The sequence below is a fragment of the Pogoniulus pusillus genome, chromosome 27 (assembly GCF_015220805.1).
Source record: "Pogoniulus pusillus isolate bPogPus1 chromosome 27, bPogPus1.pri, whole genome shotgun sequence".
Classification (NCBI taxonomy): Eukaryota; Metazoa; Chordata; class Aves; order Piciformes; family Lybiidae; genus Pogoniulus; species Pogoniulus pusillus.
Genome location: NC_087290.1, coordinates 13117031 through 13131544, shown reverse-complemented (window position 1 = coordinate 13131544; position 14514 = coordinate 13117031). Strand labels below are relative to the sequence as shown.

Sequence of the window (14514 nt, the reverse complement as noted above, 5' to 3'; positions counted from 1 at the left end):
TACCTCAGCATAGCGAGTGGCAGCCTGATTTATATAGATAGCTGAAAACATAAATGCATCATCTTGTCTTTCTGCAGAGAATACCAGAGGAGCTGACCCTAGATGCCTTACTAGAAATGAATGAGTCAAAGGTGAAGGAGACAATGAAGAGGTGTGGTGCCAGAGACGAGGAATGCTCCAGGCTCAACGGGGCACTCAGCTGCTTACGGAAGGTGACTGAATCAGGTACAGACTGCTCTGGCACTCTCTGCACTTAGCTTCTTGGTAACCCAGCCCACACCCTGCTTCCTTTCATACAGGGTCATACAGCTGGGAGAGTCATAGAATTGTTTCAGGTGGAATTATCAGGTCCAAACGTTACCTACCTACCGAGTCTGGTGCTAACCCCTGTCCCTTTGTGCTGGGCTGCATCCTGCCAGCTCTCAGTGTCTGGGCATTTTCTGTACCCAGGATCCAGTGGTGGCTCTGGGATGTGCATGAGTTTGCAGTGATTTGGTTTTGACAGCATGTCAGATCACAGGCTCACAGGATGTCAGGGGCTGGAAGGGACCCAAAGAGATCATCGAGTCCAATCCCCTGGCCAGAGCAGGACCATACCATCTAGCTCAGGTCACACAGGAACACATCCAGACAGGCCTGGAAAGGCTCCACAGAAGGAGACTCCACAACCTCTCTGGGCAGCCTGTGCCAGTGCTCTGGGACCCTTCCAGCAAAGAAGTTCCCCCTTGTGTTGAGCTGGAACCTCCTGTGCTGCAGCTTCCATCCATTGCTCCTTGTCCTATCCCAGGCAGCAGTGAGCAGAGCCTGTCCCCCCTCTCCTGACCCCCAGCCCTCAGATAGTTATGAACATTTATTAGATCCCCTCTCAGTCTTCTCTTCTCCAGACTAAGCAACCCCAAGTCCCTCAGCCTCTCCTCATCAGGCAGTGCGTCAGTCTCCTAATCATCCTCATAGCCCTCCACTGGAGCTTCTCCAGCAGATCCCTGTCCCTCTTCAACTGAAGCTTTGACTTTTGACCAGATAGATGGGAATAGATGTATGTGGAAATATCCTCTGCTTCTCTATAGACTTTTACCCTTATTCCCTCTCTGTCCAGAGTTGTGTCTAATGCTGCAGTCAGTCCTCCATCATCCAGCACACATACCCATGACCAGGTTTCTTGCAGGTAGCCTGGTATTGCACAGATTTGTGGCCTTGTTCAAGTCAGGAACCAATTTTGCAGAGCTCCATCCTTCATGTGTGTCCCGTTCTGGGCTCCCCTGGTCAAGAGTGACAGGGAAGTACTGGGGAAAGTCCTTCAGAAGGTCATGAAGGTGATCAGGGTTCTGAAACATCTCTCTTACGAGGAAAGCCTGAGCGACCTGGAGCTATTCTTGCTGGAAAAGAGAAGGCTGAAAGTGGATCTTATAAATGCATAATGCATCAATGAATATCTAAAGGTTGGAAATCATGAGGATGGGGCTGGGCTCTTCTCATTGGTGGCCAGTCACAGGGCAAGAGGCAATAGGTACAAAATAGGATACAGAAGATTTCACTAGAAATTAAGGAGAGATTTCTTTACTTTGAGAGTGACAGAGCACAGACTGTCCAGAGAGACTGTGGAGACTCCTTCTCTGAGACTTTCAAAACCCACCTGGACATGATCTTGTTGCAGCCTGCTCTAGATGTACCTGCTGTAGCAGAGGGGTTGGGCTAGATGATCTCCAGAGGTCCCTTCCAGCTCCCACCGTTCTGTGATTCTAATCTCCTCCCCAGCTCAGAGTGGTGGTGTGATTCTGCTTGGCATTACTTTGCTCAGAAGCCTCAGTACTGTTCAGCTGGGAAGAGAACATTGCTCTGACAAAGCCTTTACCACTGGGTAGCTTCTAAAGTTGATCCACTTCCCTTTCAAACTGCTCACCTCCTGCTATTTGTATTTTGACTGCTACAACTGACAGCATCATTAGTCAAATGACAATAAGCAGCTTCAGGAGCCACAAAGAACCCTGATTTACCTTGGAGTGATGGCCAGGAGGGTACTGTGTGACTAGAAATGCATGAATCCAGCCTGCAAATGGATCTCGCCAAGCCATTTAAGATCAGTCAAGCTCAAGACTGCCAGAGTGCTGTTTCACCACCACCTGCCTCTGTCACCTTCCCCAGGCTACACTCAAAGGCACTGCAAAATCAATCTGTACAAGAGTGTTTCTCACAGCATGCTGGTACTAACCTGCAGCAGCTCTTTCTTTGTAGCAAGGATCAATCTGTCACTGAAAAGGGATGTTTCCTGTTGGTGTTGTGACAGTTCCTACCCTTTGCAAATCACAAAGGTTAGTTAATGGAAAAGCCAGCAAACAGCTCAGTTGCATATTTCCTTTTTCCCCCCTCCTAATCTCTCTTGTCTTGGGTTGTCAAATATTTCCCACCCACAGTGTGGCAGAGGCAGCCTTCCTTCAGCAGCCATGGCAGGCACTGTTAGAAAGAAATGGCACCTTGAAAAACCCATAAGTTTGGCCTCTTTACTACCACCAGCTGCTCAACAGACCCCGAAGCTTTGACTTCTTACCTTTTTTTAAGGCATTAAGAGCATCCTTAAAACTAAGAGAGCTATCCTGATGCACTAAGCCTCTGAAAGGATCCCAGCAATCTGTGCATTCCCACCTTGCTGCCTGCAGAGTGTTGTTCTTTTTTCTCCCATTTATACCCAAAAGTGGCCTACAAGCTGCACTGGACTGCCCTGAAGTACAGTGCTAGGGGTTGCAGAATGAATTCTAGACACTGGGACATGCCAAAGAGAGAGGGGAAAGTGACAAAGGAGTACCAGGAGCTGTGAGACTCTCCTTGTTTCCAATGTAATGCCTTTCTCAGTTCAAGAGGTATTTAGCAGTTGTGTTGGCTAACAGAAGGGTTTCCCCCTTCTACTAAAGCCCAGTCTAAAAGCTGGCAGGGAGCCAGGCTGGATGGACAGGTTGGCACCAAATCCCTGCTGTGGGCACCTCTTGGATGCAGGTGTGCCCATCTCACATTCCCCAGCAGGGCCCCGAGCTGTTCAATCTCAGCCCACCCTGGAACACAGGACCTGAGGTTAGCCCTCGGGAAGCATAGCTGCAGAGAGAAAAGAAGGGACCAAGTTCCTGCCTTTGTGGCTTTGAAGGGTACTTTAGCTGGTGGCTGCCAGGGGAGGAGAAACTGAGCTGCACCTTGGCTGGTGGGTGCAAAGCAGGGGGAAGCCTAGAACAGCGCGGGGTGGGGGGGAAGTTGGTGTACATGGGCTTTGTTCCTGGTCAGCCCCTAACGTTGCTGTGGTCGGTGCCCAGGTGGGGAGCTGAAGGATGATGTGCTGGTGAACCTGCCTGAGGCACGCCGCGACAGCAGCTCCCCCAGCGCGGCCGAGTCGCCCTGCTCCTCCCTGCCCGCCTGGAGCCCCTCTGCCCTGCACCTGCCCAAGGGCAGCCAGCAGGCACGGTCTGTGTCCGTGTCCACGATCCCATCTTCAGACTCCCTGGCCTCCAGTCATGGACCTTCTATCTATGCAGAAAACCTGCTGGACCCCTTTGCGTTCCCTGCGCACAGTGGCAGGTTAACCCCAAGGACTCCTCACAGCATCACCATCACTCCTCCAACCACTCCCCAGACCAAGAGAAGACATAAGTTGAAGCCACCACGGACTCCTCCTCCCCCTTGCAGGAAGGTTTTTCAGCTGCTACCCAACTTTCCAACCCTCACAAGGAGCAAGTCCCACGAATCACAGCTGGGCAACAGGATAGATGAAGTTCCTCCAATAAAGTAAGCATTGACACTCCCACCCTCCTGTGGGCACTCCCCGGGGCATGCAGTGCTGCAGCCTGACTGTGAGAGAGCTGCCCTCCAGCTGCCTTCTCATGGTGGCCCTGAAGCTCGAGAAGCTGCATCAGGGATGCCCTAAGATGCCCACTGATCTTGTTTGTTAGTAGTGTCCTTTGCTGGAAATGTGTTTGAACTGCCCTGAAACTGCACCTGCTGGGGAGGTTGGGCTGCTGCTGCTGCTGCTGCAGGGCCTCAACCAGCGTTTCTCAAGCCTCTTGCAGCCAGTTGCACACCCTGCAATTCCCTTCTGTCCTTAGAGTGTGCTGCCCAGTTCAGGTGGCTGCTCTCCTTTGCTGGGTTTGTCTTCAGATGTGTTTCAGCTGCTAGGGCAAGCTTCGCTCTCAGGCTGGAGCTGGAGCCATGTGCAGACAGGAGCGCAGTGGCTGTGCAGCGCCTCCAGCAGCCTGCACGTAACCAGAGGTGTTTGCAAAGCTGACATCAGGCACTGCAGGGAAGAGCTGCTGCTGTAGCAAAGTGTCTGTCCTGCCACGCAGGTACCAATGCTTTCTTTTTTTTCCCTCCCTCTAGGTTCGGTAAGAGATTTTTACAGGCTGGCTGCATTTCGTGCCTGAGAGAGAAGAACCTGTCCTGGTCAGCTGTCGTCCCTCTGCAGCCTCTGGAGCTCCTGAAAAAGGCTTTCAGGCCCAGAGCTGCTGTTTGCTGTAGCAGGAGCTTGCGCTGCTGGAGAACTGCAGGATGGTTACCTACTCCTTTTTGTGCCTGGTGTTTGTCCAGGTGCCAAAGGCCAGGAAAAGGAACACTGAGGAAGTTAAAGCAAAGGGGTTTGGGTGTAGCTGCTTGGCTGTGACTTCAGACAGCTGTTACTGGTGCCTCTTGGTACTAGGAATAGCATTTAGCTGTTCAGTGTCTGTGGGTACCCACTGCCAGGTACTGAAGTCAGTTGTGTGCAAGCTGAGAAATGCTTCAGCCTGTGGCTGGCTGTGGAATGCTTCCTCTGCTGCTGCTGGGCCTGCAGAGGTGTTTCATGCCTCGCAGCACTGGGATGTGTGTTTCTATCCAGTCACACATTAATGCCACTCGGGGTTTAGCTGGCCTGGTGTGACCATGGGTGTCTGCCTCAGCCACCAGCTGTAGCCAAAACAGGTAGCAGGAGCCTTGGGAAGTGCCCCAGCTTTTGGCAAAGGATAAAAAATACGAAGGGACATTTCCAGCACCGTGCACCTGTGTGATGCCTTTTAAAACAAGAGCCCCAGGAATTACTGTCAGCAGTGAAAAATCCTGGAAAGAAAAAGTGTGGGATGAAAATGCAGGCAGAAATGGGAGCAGTTCTCTGGAGAGAGGGTTGGTATGGAGCACACACCCCCGAAATAAAAAGAGGCACTAAAATAAATGCAAAGAGAAGAATTTTGGTGCTTCTCTGCAGGTTGTCATGTTGTCTGCTGTGAAAGCTCTGCCCTAGCTCTTTTCAGTCCCACTCAATTCCAGACCTTTTCATATTCCCTGGGACTCCTCGGTAGGGATTCAGCCAGCTGAACTGTTGTGCTGTGCTTAGTTCAGATGACTCTGCCACTGCAGTACTCCTTGGAAAGGCAGCTGAAGTTGTCGCAGGCTGCTGGGAGGTGCCGAGGACCACAGATGGCTCTAGAAGTGCACTGCAATAGTGATGAACACGAATCTGGTGCCATCTAGGGTCAAAGAAAGAGACTGGCTGCCTGGCAGCCGTGACAGTGGCCAGCTTGGAAGCTGTCTTGGTGCTGCCAGATTCCAGCTTTCTGCAGCCTCGCAGTGTGGTGTAGAATTCAGTTCGGCAAACGTGCCAGAAGCTGAGTGTTTGAGAGCGTTTAGGAGGCGAAGTGCTGGGCTGGCATGCTGAAGCCTCTGCCCCTTTCTGCACTTATCAGCCAGCTGAGTGATCTCACACATACGTGTTTTTATTCTTCTGGCTCACACTGGCCCTGTTGATAAAGTGGAGATGATAATTTTTCAGTGTGAAAGAGCATCCCGAGGTCTACTGACACGGCATGAGAAGCAGGACGTGGTGTTTGTGGGGAACCAGTCTGGCTTTCCACTCTAAGAGCAGCCTAGACCTAACCATATGGGCTCCTCGAGTCCCTAGAGAGACCCAGACTGATTTCACAACAGTCAGGAGCAGTGATTTCACCTCCAAATCTCACCTCACACTGCCTCCAGAGTGGTATCTAGCAGTAGCTTTTCAGCAGCAGACGAGCCAGTGGCAGCTGTGCTGCTAGCAGTGTCCTAGTCCTGGTCCATGACAGCGATGGCTTCATTTCTGGCTAGGCTGGTAAGCACTCCTGTGAGTAATGCTTCCCTAAAACCTTCTTTTGTCCTCACCAGAGCTCTCCCAAGGATCCCCTCAAATGGTACGAAGAGACTTTGGCTTAGCTGTAACACACAGGTAAGCAGCACTTGCCCTGGGAGCCACTAAGGGAACAAGCTGAGGGCTTAGACCAGGACAGAATCCTTTCTAGTGCTCTTGGCTCAAAGACAGGTTTGAAGTTGGCTCAGCAGCCCCATTGATCAAGTTGAGCCTTACCTGTGTGCCTCAGCTTCTTTCCTTTTCGATCCATGCACTCGAAATCCTTTTTCCAAGGGCAGCTGGCTCATGGTTCTGTGCTGAGGGGAGTGCCAGCACTAACAGCAGGCGTGGGGCAAAGTGTGGTGATGCCTTGTCTACTGCTACAGAGCTGTAAGGACGTGCTGCCTCCTCCCCTGGGGCAAGAGGAGATCCTGCCCCTCTCCTCCCTTGTAGTTTGCTGCATCCACCCTTGCCAAATCCAAACCAAAAGAGGGGCAGCCACCTCTAAAGCCAAACCAACCCTCTCTGGCTCCCAGTGCTGCAGAGATGTTCAGGTGAATGCAACCAGCACCATGTCATAGAATCAACCAGGCTGGAAGGGACCTCCAAGCTCATCCAGTCCAACCTAGCACCCAGCCCTATCCAGTCAACTAGACCATGGCACTAAGTGCCCCATCCAGGCTTTTCATGAACACCTCCAGGGACAGTGACTCCACCACCTCCCTGGGCAGCCCATTCCAATGGCAGAATGTCCTGCTGCCCAGAGCAGGGATGCCAGTGTCTGAGCTGCACTGGCAGTGTGTGCAGGCTGCTCCCTCTCAGGGTGCTTGCTTGTGTGGTGAGGTGAAGCCCAGCCCTGGCTGGAGGGGGTTTATGGAAGGAGCTGAGATTCTGTCACTTGGGTACCTTGGTCTGGTGAGGCTGCCCAGCTCTGACTGCTAAGGTGCAGCTTTGAGGACCCTCTAGAGATGTGATGCTTCCATGTGCACCCTGACTGCTTGTCAGAGACACCTCTGAGCACCTCCCAGCCCTCCTCCAAGAGCAGAGGACTAGCAAGAGGCCAGCAGAGTGGGTGCCAGCCTCCTGCCAGCTGCTTTCACCAGAAAATGAGAAGTCTTTTCCACACCACCACTGCCCCTTCCAGAAAGAGCTGCTGCAGAAGTGCAGCCTGCCCGCCCCTACCTACCAATGCTGATTTGCCTTCGGGCATCACTTCACATCATTTCCCCCCCTCTTGTCTCTGCTTAGGTTCTCCACAAAGTCTTGGTTATCTCAGATCTGCCAGGTGTGTCAGAAGAGCATGATGTTCGGGGTGAAGTGTAAGTACTGCAGGTGAGCACCCAGGGATCATCTCCAGAGGACCTTGCCTGTGGTTCGGGGAAGCTTTGCTCTGACGCCTCTCTCTTGCTCTGATGCACTCTTAGCAGTGGCATCATGTTCTCAGCCAGCCTCTGGACTGGCAAAGGGCTGCTTTGGCACAATATATATCTTAGGCTGGCAGCCTGACACACGAACGAACCAAGGTTATTTCCCTGCCACAGGCTTCCTACCCAGTCGTGGGCAAATCTTGTAGTGGGGTAAGTGAGGAGTTCAGTTTGTCCTCTCTGCCTGGGTTCTGAGTCCGGAGCGGTGAGATTTTAGTGCTTCCCTGTGGCTGGGTGAGAGTCGGTGACGGCAGCCATATGAACCAAATCAGATGCTAAGATATGTATATGGCTTTCATTAGCCTAATGACATCCATAATAGGGCTCTTCATCTGAATGCCTGCTGCTGGGAGGCCGGGAGCATTCCAGAACTCCCTGGGAGATTAGCATAAGAATCACAAATTAAGGGCAGGCTTCCTCCTTTTTTTCGGGGGAAGAACAAGTCGCTATTTACCATGCGATGTTTCTCTTTCAGATTAAAATGTCACAACAAATGCACTAAAGAGGCACCTGCTTGTCGAATATCCTTCCTTCCCAGTAAGTGATTTTCTGCGGAGGCTCAGCCTTTCATTGGGGTCGGTGGCATCACCAGCATAAAAAGTCTGAGGAAAGCTTTAATCTGCCTTCTCCAACCTGTTTTTCAGTCACAAAAATCAGAAGAACAGAGTCTGTCCCTTCGGATATCAATAACCCGGTAGACAGACCGGCAGAACCGCAGTTTGGAACTCTCCCCAAAGCGCTAACTAAAAAGGTAGCTGGTGGCTGAGCGAGTCTTGTGTCTGGAAGTGGCTTAGGAGCTGCAGGAAAGGAGAGGTGGCAGCAGCGTCTCGCTGCTTGGAGCAAGAATGCACCTTGGGCTTTCGCTTTGCCAGGAGGCTTTGATGTGTGACATTTTCTCCTTGTAAAACGCAGGCTGTGCACAGCTCCAGCTGCCTCCTCGCTTAGGCTGTGACTGACAGCTTCCCTCTCTTTGCTGCTCAGTAAACACTGGGGTGAATTCCTTCTTGGTATCGATTTCTCAGTGTGACTTCCCTTGCTTTGCAGGAGCACCCACCAGCAATAAACCACCTGGACTCCAGCAGTAATCCTTCTTCTACAACTTCATCCACACCATCTTCCCCAGCACCTTTCCAGTCTTCCAACCCTCCCAGTGCAACCCCTCCCCCAAACCCATCTCCTATGGGCCAGAGGGATGGCAGATTTAACTTCCCAGGTGAGCTTGGCTTCCTCAGGAGACCTCTGCCAAGATCAGAGCAGCCTTGGTGCAAGCAGAGGCTGGCCACGGCCTCACAGGCAGCTGCAGGCTGCTGAGTAGGTGGTTGTGTCTTAGGCAAGATGTGAAAGTCTTCATTAGCTGAGAGAAGAAAACAGTCTGGACTCACAAGTTAAGTGGGATCAAGAAGACCCTTTTGCAGGAGACAGATTATGAACAGATGTTGGCACCTTGCTTAAAAGGGTTTGCTGGTTTCTTCTCTGAAAAATGACTGAAACAAACAAGCAAAGTTCCATTCTTTCTCCTTCCTCTTCTCCTTGTGCTGTAAAATGCATGCTGCCTGCTCTCTTGGTCCCCACTGGCTTTAAATCATGAGTGAGTTAATTGCTAGAGCAACATGTAAAAAGTGAGAGCTGGAAGGAGTTACTTTACCAGTCCCTTCCAGAAGATCACAGTATCACAGTATCAACAAGGTTGGAAGAGACCTCATAGATCATCAAGTCCAACCCTTTACCACAGAGCTCAAGGCCAGACCATGGCACCAAGTGCCACGTCCAACCTTGCCTTGAACAGCTCCAGGGATGGCGACTCCACCACCTCCCCGGGCAGCCCATTCCAGTGTCCAATGACTCTCTCAGTGAAGAACTTTCTCCTCACCTCCAGCCTAAATAACCAACACCCAACACTCATTCTCAACCCCCTGACTCACACATCTGGTGTGGAAGAATTTAGCCTACAACCTTCACACACTGAGCACCCACATCTGTAGAGAGGGCTGAGAACCTCTCACAAGGGCAAAGATCTGCAGAGTGAGGATAAATGTAATTCCCTGGCTCTGGAAATGCTGTTCAAGAGCTGCTCCACAGAGCCCTCAACACTTTGCATCCAGCCTTTGACCAGAGGGAAGGTTGCTGTTGTAGCAATAGAAGCAGAGCCAGTTCACTGCAAGAATTTTACTGCAGCTATTTTATATTAAGACTGCTCAAAGTGTCTGAAATTAGAACAAAATAGTGCTTGCAGATGGCTCACAAGCTGCAGCTTCTCCGGGTGCATCTCTGGAAAGCTGGAGAGGTGAGAGAGCATCGCAGCAGCAGCCTGCCAAGGGCCTTTTGGCAGTCCTGGGCTGTCTCCCTTTGCTCCTGCCACTGGCAGGCTCGGTGTTTCCCCACCAGAGGAGCATTCGCCCACCAGACCCTTAGCTGATAACAGAGCAGTGTTTGCCCACCAGATCCCTTGCTCTCTGGTAACAGAGCAGTGTTTGCCCACCAGATCCCTTGCTCTCTGGTAACAGAGGAGTATTTGCCCACCAGACCCTTTGCTCTCTGGTAACAGAGGAGTATTTGCCCACCAGATCCCTTGCTCTCTGGTAACAGAGCAGTGTTTGCCCACCAGATCCCTTGCTCTCTGGTAACAGAGCAGTGTTTGCCCACCAGATCCCTTGCTCTCTGGTAACAGAGGAGTATTTGCTCACCAGATCCCTTGCTCTCTGGTAACAGAGGAGCATTTGCCCACCAGACCCTTTGCTCTCTGGTAACAGAGGAGCATTTGCCCACCAGATCCCTTGCTCTCTGGTAACAGAGGAGCATTTGCCCACCAGACCCTTTGCTCTCTGGTAACAGAGCAGTGTTTGCCCACCAGATCCCTTGCTCTCTGGTAACAGAGGAGTATTTGCTCACCAGATCCCTTGCTCTCTGGTAACAGAGGAGCATTTGCCCACCAGACCCTTTGCTCTCTGGTAACAGAGCAGTGTTTGCCCACCAGATCCCTTGCTCTCTGGTAACAGAGGAGTATTTGCTCACCAGATCCCTTGCTCTCTGGTAACAGAGGAGTATTTGCTCACCAGATCCCTTGCTCTCTGGTAACAGAGGAGCATTTGCCCACCAGACCCTTTGCTCACTGGTAACAGAGGAGCATTTGCCCACCAGACCCTTTGCTCTCTGGTAACAGAGGAGCATTTGCCCACCAGACCCTTTGGTAACAGAGCTCTCACTCCAAGTCTCATCTGTCACAAGCCCTCCAGAGTGCATGTGCTGAAATTCACCCCTCCAGCAGGCTGATAATCCACTAATCTGTTACCCAGCGCTGAGCTGGGACTAACTGATGACTGCACATGGGGCACTCACTGATGATCCTCTAACTTGTTTGTGTTTGTTTCTTCTTTTTTTTTTTCCTCCCTCCTGCCTTTTTTTTTTCCCTGTTCTTTTTATTTATTTCTTTTTTTAACCACAATTTAAACCAAAAAAGCTGCCTACTACATTCAGCACAGACAACAATTTATCTTCCCAGGTGAGTGGATTGTTTTAATTCTACTAACCAGCCCCTGCTGCCAAAGAGTGACTTGTTGGTAAACTTCTGCATGCTGCCCAAGAGCAATAATTCTGATTTCTTTTTCCTTTTAAAGTATCTAAACCAGTTCAGCCTTTCTCTTACCTCAGTAGCTAATGCAAGGTCTGTCTCATAGGAGGCAGGGATGTGATTTCCATGCCAAGGTGGACTTGCATGTGCCATCTTTTCTCGGTTAACTCTTTGTGACCCCTCAGCAACAGCTTGTTTGTTTCCCAGGGGAGAACTGATGCTGTGGCATGCCAGGTACAGGAAAGCTGCTGAGGGACTTTTTAGGATAGGGCCTAAGATCCAAGCTAGAGGAGGGGAGATTTAGATTGGATGTGAGGAAGAAGTTCTTCTCCATGAGGGTGGTGAGACACTGGAACTGGATGCCCAAAGAGGAGGTTGGAGCCTCATCACTGGAAGTTTTTAAGGCCAGGCTGGATGTGGCTCTGAGCAACCTGATCTAGTGGAAAGTGTCCTTGCTGATGGCCTGGTGATTGGAACTGGATGATCCTTGAGGTCCCTTCCAGCCCTGGCAATTCTATAATTCTATTTAATCTGAGTTCTGGAAGGATTTGCAGCCCAAGCTCAGTTTCCTCTGCACTGGTGACACTGGACAGACCTTGGTGCATTTGGAACACACAACCTGCAGCAGAGATGCATCCAAACACCCTCATTCTGTGGGGATTTGTATTTCTGATTGTCCAAGACACATTGAAGGTGTGTGAGCAGTTCACAGCCAAGGACTGGCCTTGAAAGATGTGACAGATGAGAAGGTGAAGGGGAAGGCAGAGCTGGGTCAGTACACAGGCATGCCAGGAGAGATGAGTGCACTTTAGATGAACAGCAGTATGAAATCCTACTGCCTCTGCTTGAGGTTACAGTTCCTGAATAAGAAGCAAATAATTACAGCTGCAATGTTAAAACTTCCAATCTGTAAGAGATCAAAGTGTAAATGATCTACCATAAATGTTTCTGCTTTCCCAGAAATTCCCAGTCCAGCACAGGCAGCGCAGCCTCCGGAGACAGCTGCAGACACTAAGTAAGTAGAGTTTTCAGTGCTTTGATTTGCACAGTTCTGACCTGCTGATCTTCAGCCCAGTCTGAAAGTGCTGTGTTATGACTGAACTTGACACCTGAGAGCTCACAGGGCGGCACTGATGTTCCCAGTTTGACACAGCTCACTCTAAATGGGGCAGTAAGAAGCCCCTGCCTGTGACACCTGGTTTTGGCGAGGCTGCAGTCTTGAGATCAGAGGGGTCTGAGGAAGTTAGGGAGTTTCACAACGAGCATGGCCACTGCTGCAAGCAAACAGCTTTCTAATGATCTGAACTGTAAGGCGTGCAAAAGTTTGTAGCCTCCATTGCCAGCACTCTCCACTGGAGGTGTTTCAGTGGTAGGAGTGGCACAGAGGGTGATGGCGTGGCCATGCCCCACCAATCCCTGACACTCATCTTTGAGACTCACATCCAAGTCTGTCCCTGGTTTAAGCTTTAAAAAGCTGTATCTGTGAAGTGGAGCAGTAACTGCCTTGTTTTCTGGCCTGCTCAGGTGATGTCAAGATCTGTTCTCTGCTTGCTTCTTTCCACTCCACCTGCAGCAGCTCCCTTTGCTAACTGGGGCGGGCACACAACCCTGGTACTCACTGTAACCCTGTCTTCTCTTGCCAGTGCCCAGCAGCAGCCAGACACAGGAGGAGTTGAATGTGATGCAGAGGTAGGTTCCTGGTTTGCCCTTTTTGTACAGTTAGAAGTGCTGAGAGTGCAGTGGGAATGTGGCCCTGGAAAGAAGATGCAGATCAGCTCTGCCTTGCCTCAGTCCCACAGAGCTGTGTGCACTGCCAAGACCTCAACTGAAAATCTGTGGTTTCTGAAGCAATGAAGTACTTTTAACAACACTGAGCTTGTGCTAATCAGGCTGGGATGATGTTTGTCAGGCTTCTGAGATGATTTTATCTGTGAGGGATATTTCTAGAGCTGGAGTCAAATGTGAACAACCAGCCCTGGGAAGTTCTCTCAGAGAAGTCATTTGCTGCTTCTGCCCCTCAGGTGGGACTCTCAGCTTATGCTTCCCTTCTCTTTTTGTGAGCAGGTGGAAGAACCAGAGACTAATAAATCAGAACCTGAAGATGATGAGGATGAGGTGGAAGATCTGCCCAACAGGAGGCCGCACTTGCAAGGGATGATTTATCGCAAGCCGAGCCAGACCAGTGTCTACCTGCAAGAGTGGGACATTCCCTTTGAACAGATTGAACTGGGGGACCCTATTGGCCAAGGGCGATGGGGGAAGGTCTACAAGGGCAAATGGCATGGGGAGGTGGCCATCAGGCTCCTGGAGATCGATGGCAACAATCAGGACCATCTCAAGCTCTTTAAGAAGGAGGTGATGAACTACAGACAGACCCGGCATGAGAACGTGGTACTCTTCATGGGGGCATGCATGAACCCTCCTCACCTAGCAATCATTACCAGGTAAGGATATGGCATCTTCATCTGGTTTATTATATCCACAGTCTAAATGATTTTTCATGTCCACATTCTCATTAGAGAGGAAAGGATTTGGGGGTTTCTGTATAAAAGGAAGCCCCTCCCTGCAGTCAGGAGGCAGCTGGCTGCGAGGGCAGGCTGTGCTGCTCAGGGTTCTGCACACCAGGGCTGTCTCCTTCTAGGGAATCTGTAGTATTTGTTGGCAGCTTTCACTTTGAGTTATTACATAAGAAAATTCAAAGAGCAGGAGGAAGAAAAAAGCTCTGCAACAGGCTGATTTCCTGCCATGTGCTTCCAGATGGTTCCAGCTCAGCAAAGTGACAGTAAAGTGTGTGAGGCTGATAATGCAGCAGTTAACTTTCCCTTTCTGTTCCTTTGCTGATGAGGCAAAAACCTTCCTACTTTTCCTTCAGTTTTCAGTGTTGAGATGAGGACCATTTAGCTCTAGATAACAGCTTTGGGGATGCTCAGATGCAGGCTGAATTTAAGTAAGGCCAAGGGCATGCTGCTCCCACAGCCTGGCAGGGAGGTTGTTAGTCATTTCTGATTGCCAGTGCCGAAAAGTTTCCTGCTCAAGTGCCCTCAGATGTCAGAGCAGCACAGCACCAACTGTGTCTCTGAAAAATACAGAAGCATTTGTTGCATGTCCTTGGGCATGCTTTGACCTTAGGGCTCCTGTACCTGTGCACACACACACAGAGGTGTAAATCAGTTGCGCCCTTGAGGTTCTCCAGGATGGCATTTCCCAGCCGTGGGAGTGAGCTGTCAGCTGCACATCCACTCTTCTGCTGTGACTTCCCTCCCATGCTTTCAAGGCCTCTCTGAGGGAGGTTGTTTCTCTCCCTCGTAGCTTCTGCAAGGGGAGGACTCTCCACTCGTTCGTGCGGGACCCCAAGATCTCCCTGGATATCAACAAGACTCGACAGATCGCTCAGGAGATCATTAAGGTGAGCAGGGGGC

The 14514-nt window shown here is 50.8% G+C and overlaps 1 protein-coding gene across 3 annotated transcripts in view; it reads left to right on the top strand.

Annotated features, from left to right (window-relative positions):
* The window catches only part of KSR1 (kinase suppressor of ras 1), a 65918-nt gene that overhangs the window by 44674 nt on the left and 6730 nt on the right, over positions 1 to 14514 (top strand). The window contains exons 3-15 of one of the 3 annotated variants that reach the window (XM_064166692.1): positions 78 to 225; positions 3297 to 3765; positions 4354 to 4358; positions 6142 to 6202; positions 7352 to 7435; positions 8003 to 8064; positions 8172 to 8278; positions 8572 to 8740; positions 10985 to 11026; positions 12056 to 12110; positions 12739 to 12784; positions 13160 to 13539; positions 14405 to 14501. In XM_064166692.1, the coding sequence (XP_064022762.1) occupies positions 78 to 225; positions 3297 to 3765; positions 4354 to 4358; positions 6142 to 6202; positions 7352 to 7435; positions 8003 to 8064; positions 8172 to 8278; positions 8572 to 8740; positions 10985 to 11026; positions 12056 to 12110; positions 12739 to 12784; positions 13160 to 13539; positions 14405 to 14501 (1725 nt within the window). Of the gene's footprint in view, positions 1 to 77; positions 226 to 3296; positions 3766 to 4353; positions 4359 to 5609; positions 6203 to 7351; positions 7436 to 8002; positions 8065 to 8171; positions 8279 to 8571; positions 8741 to 10984; positions 11027 to 12055; positions 12111 to 12738; positions 12785 to 13159; positions 13540 to 14404; positions 14502 to 14514 lie in introns of those variants that run through there. The other 2 variants (XM_064166693.1, XM_064166691.1) reach the window with 2 other exon arrangements.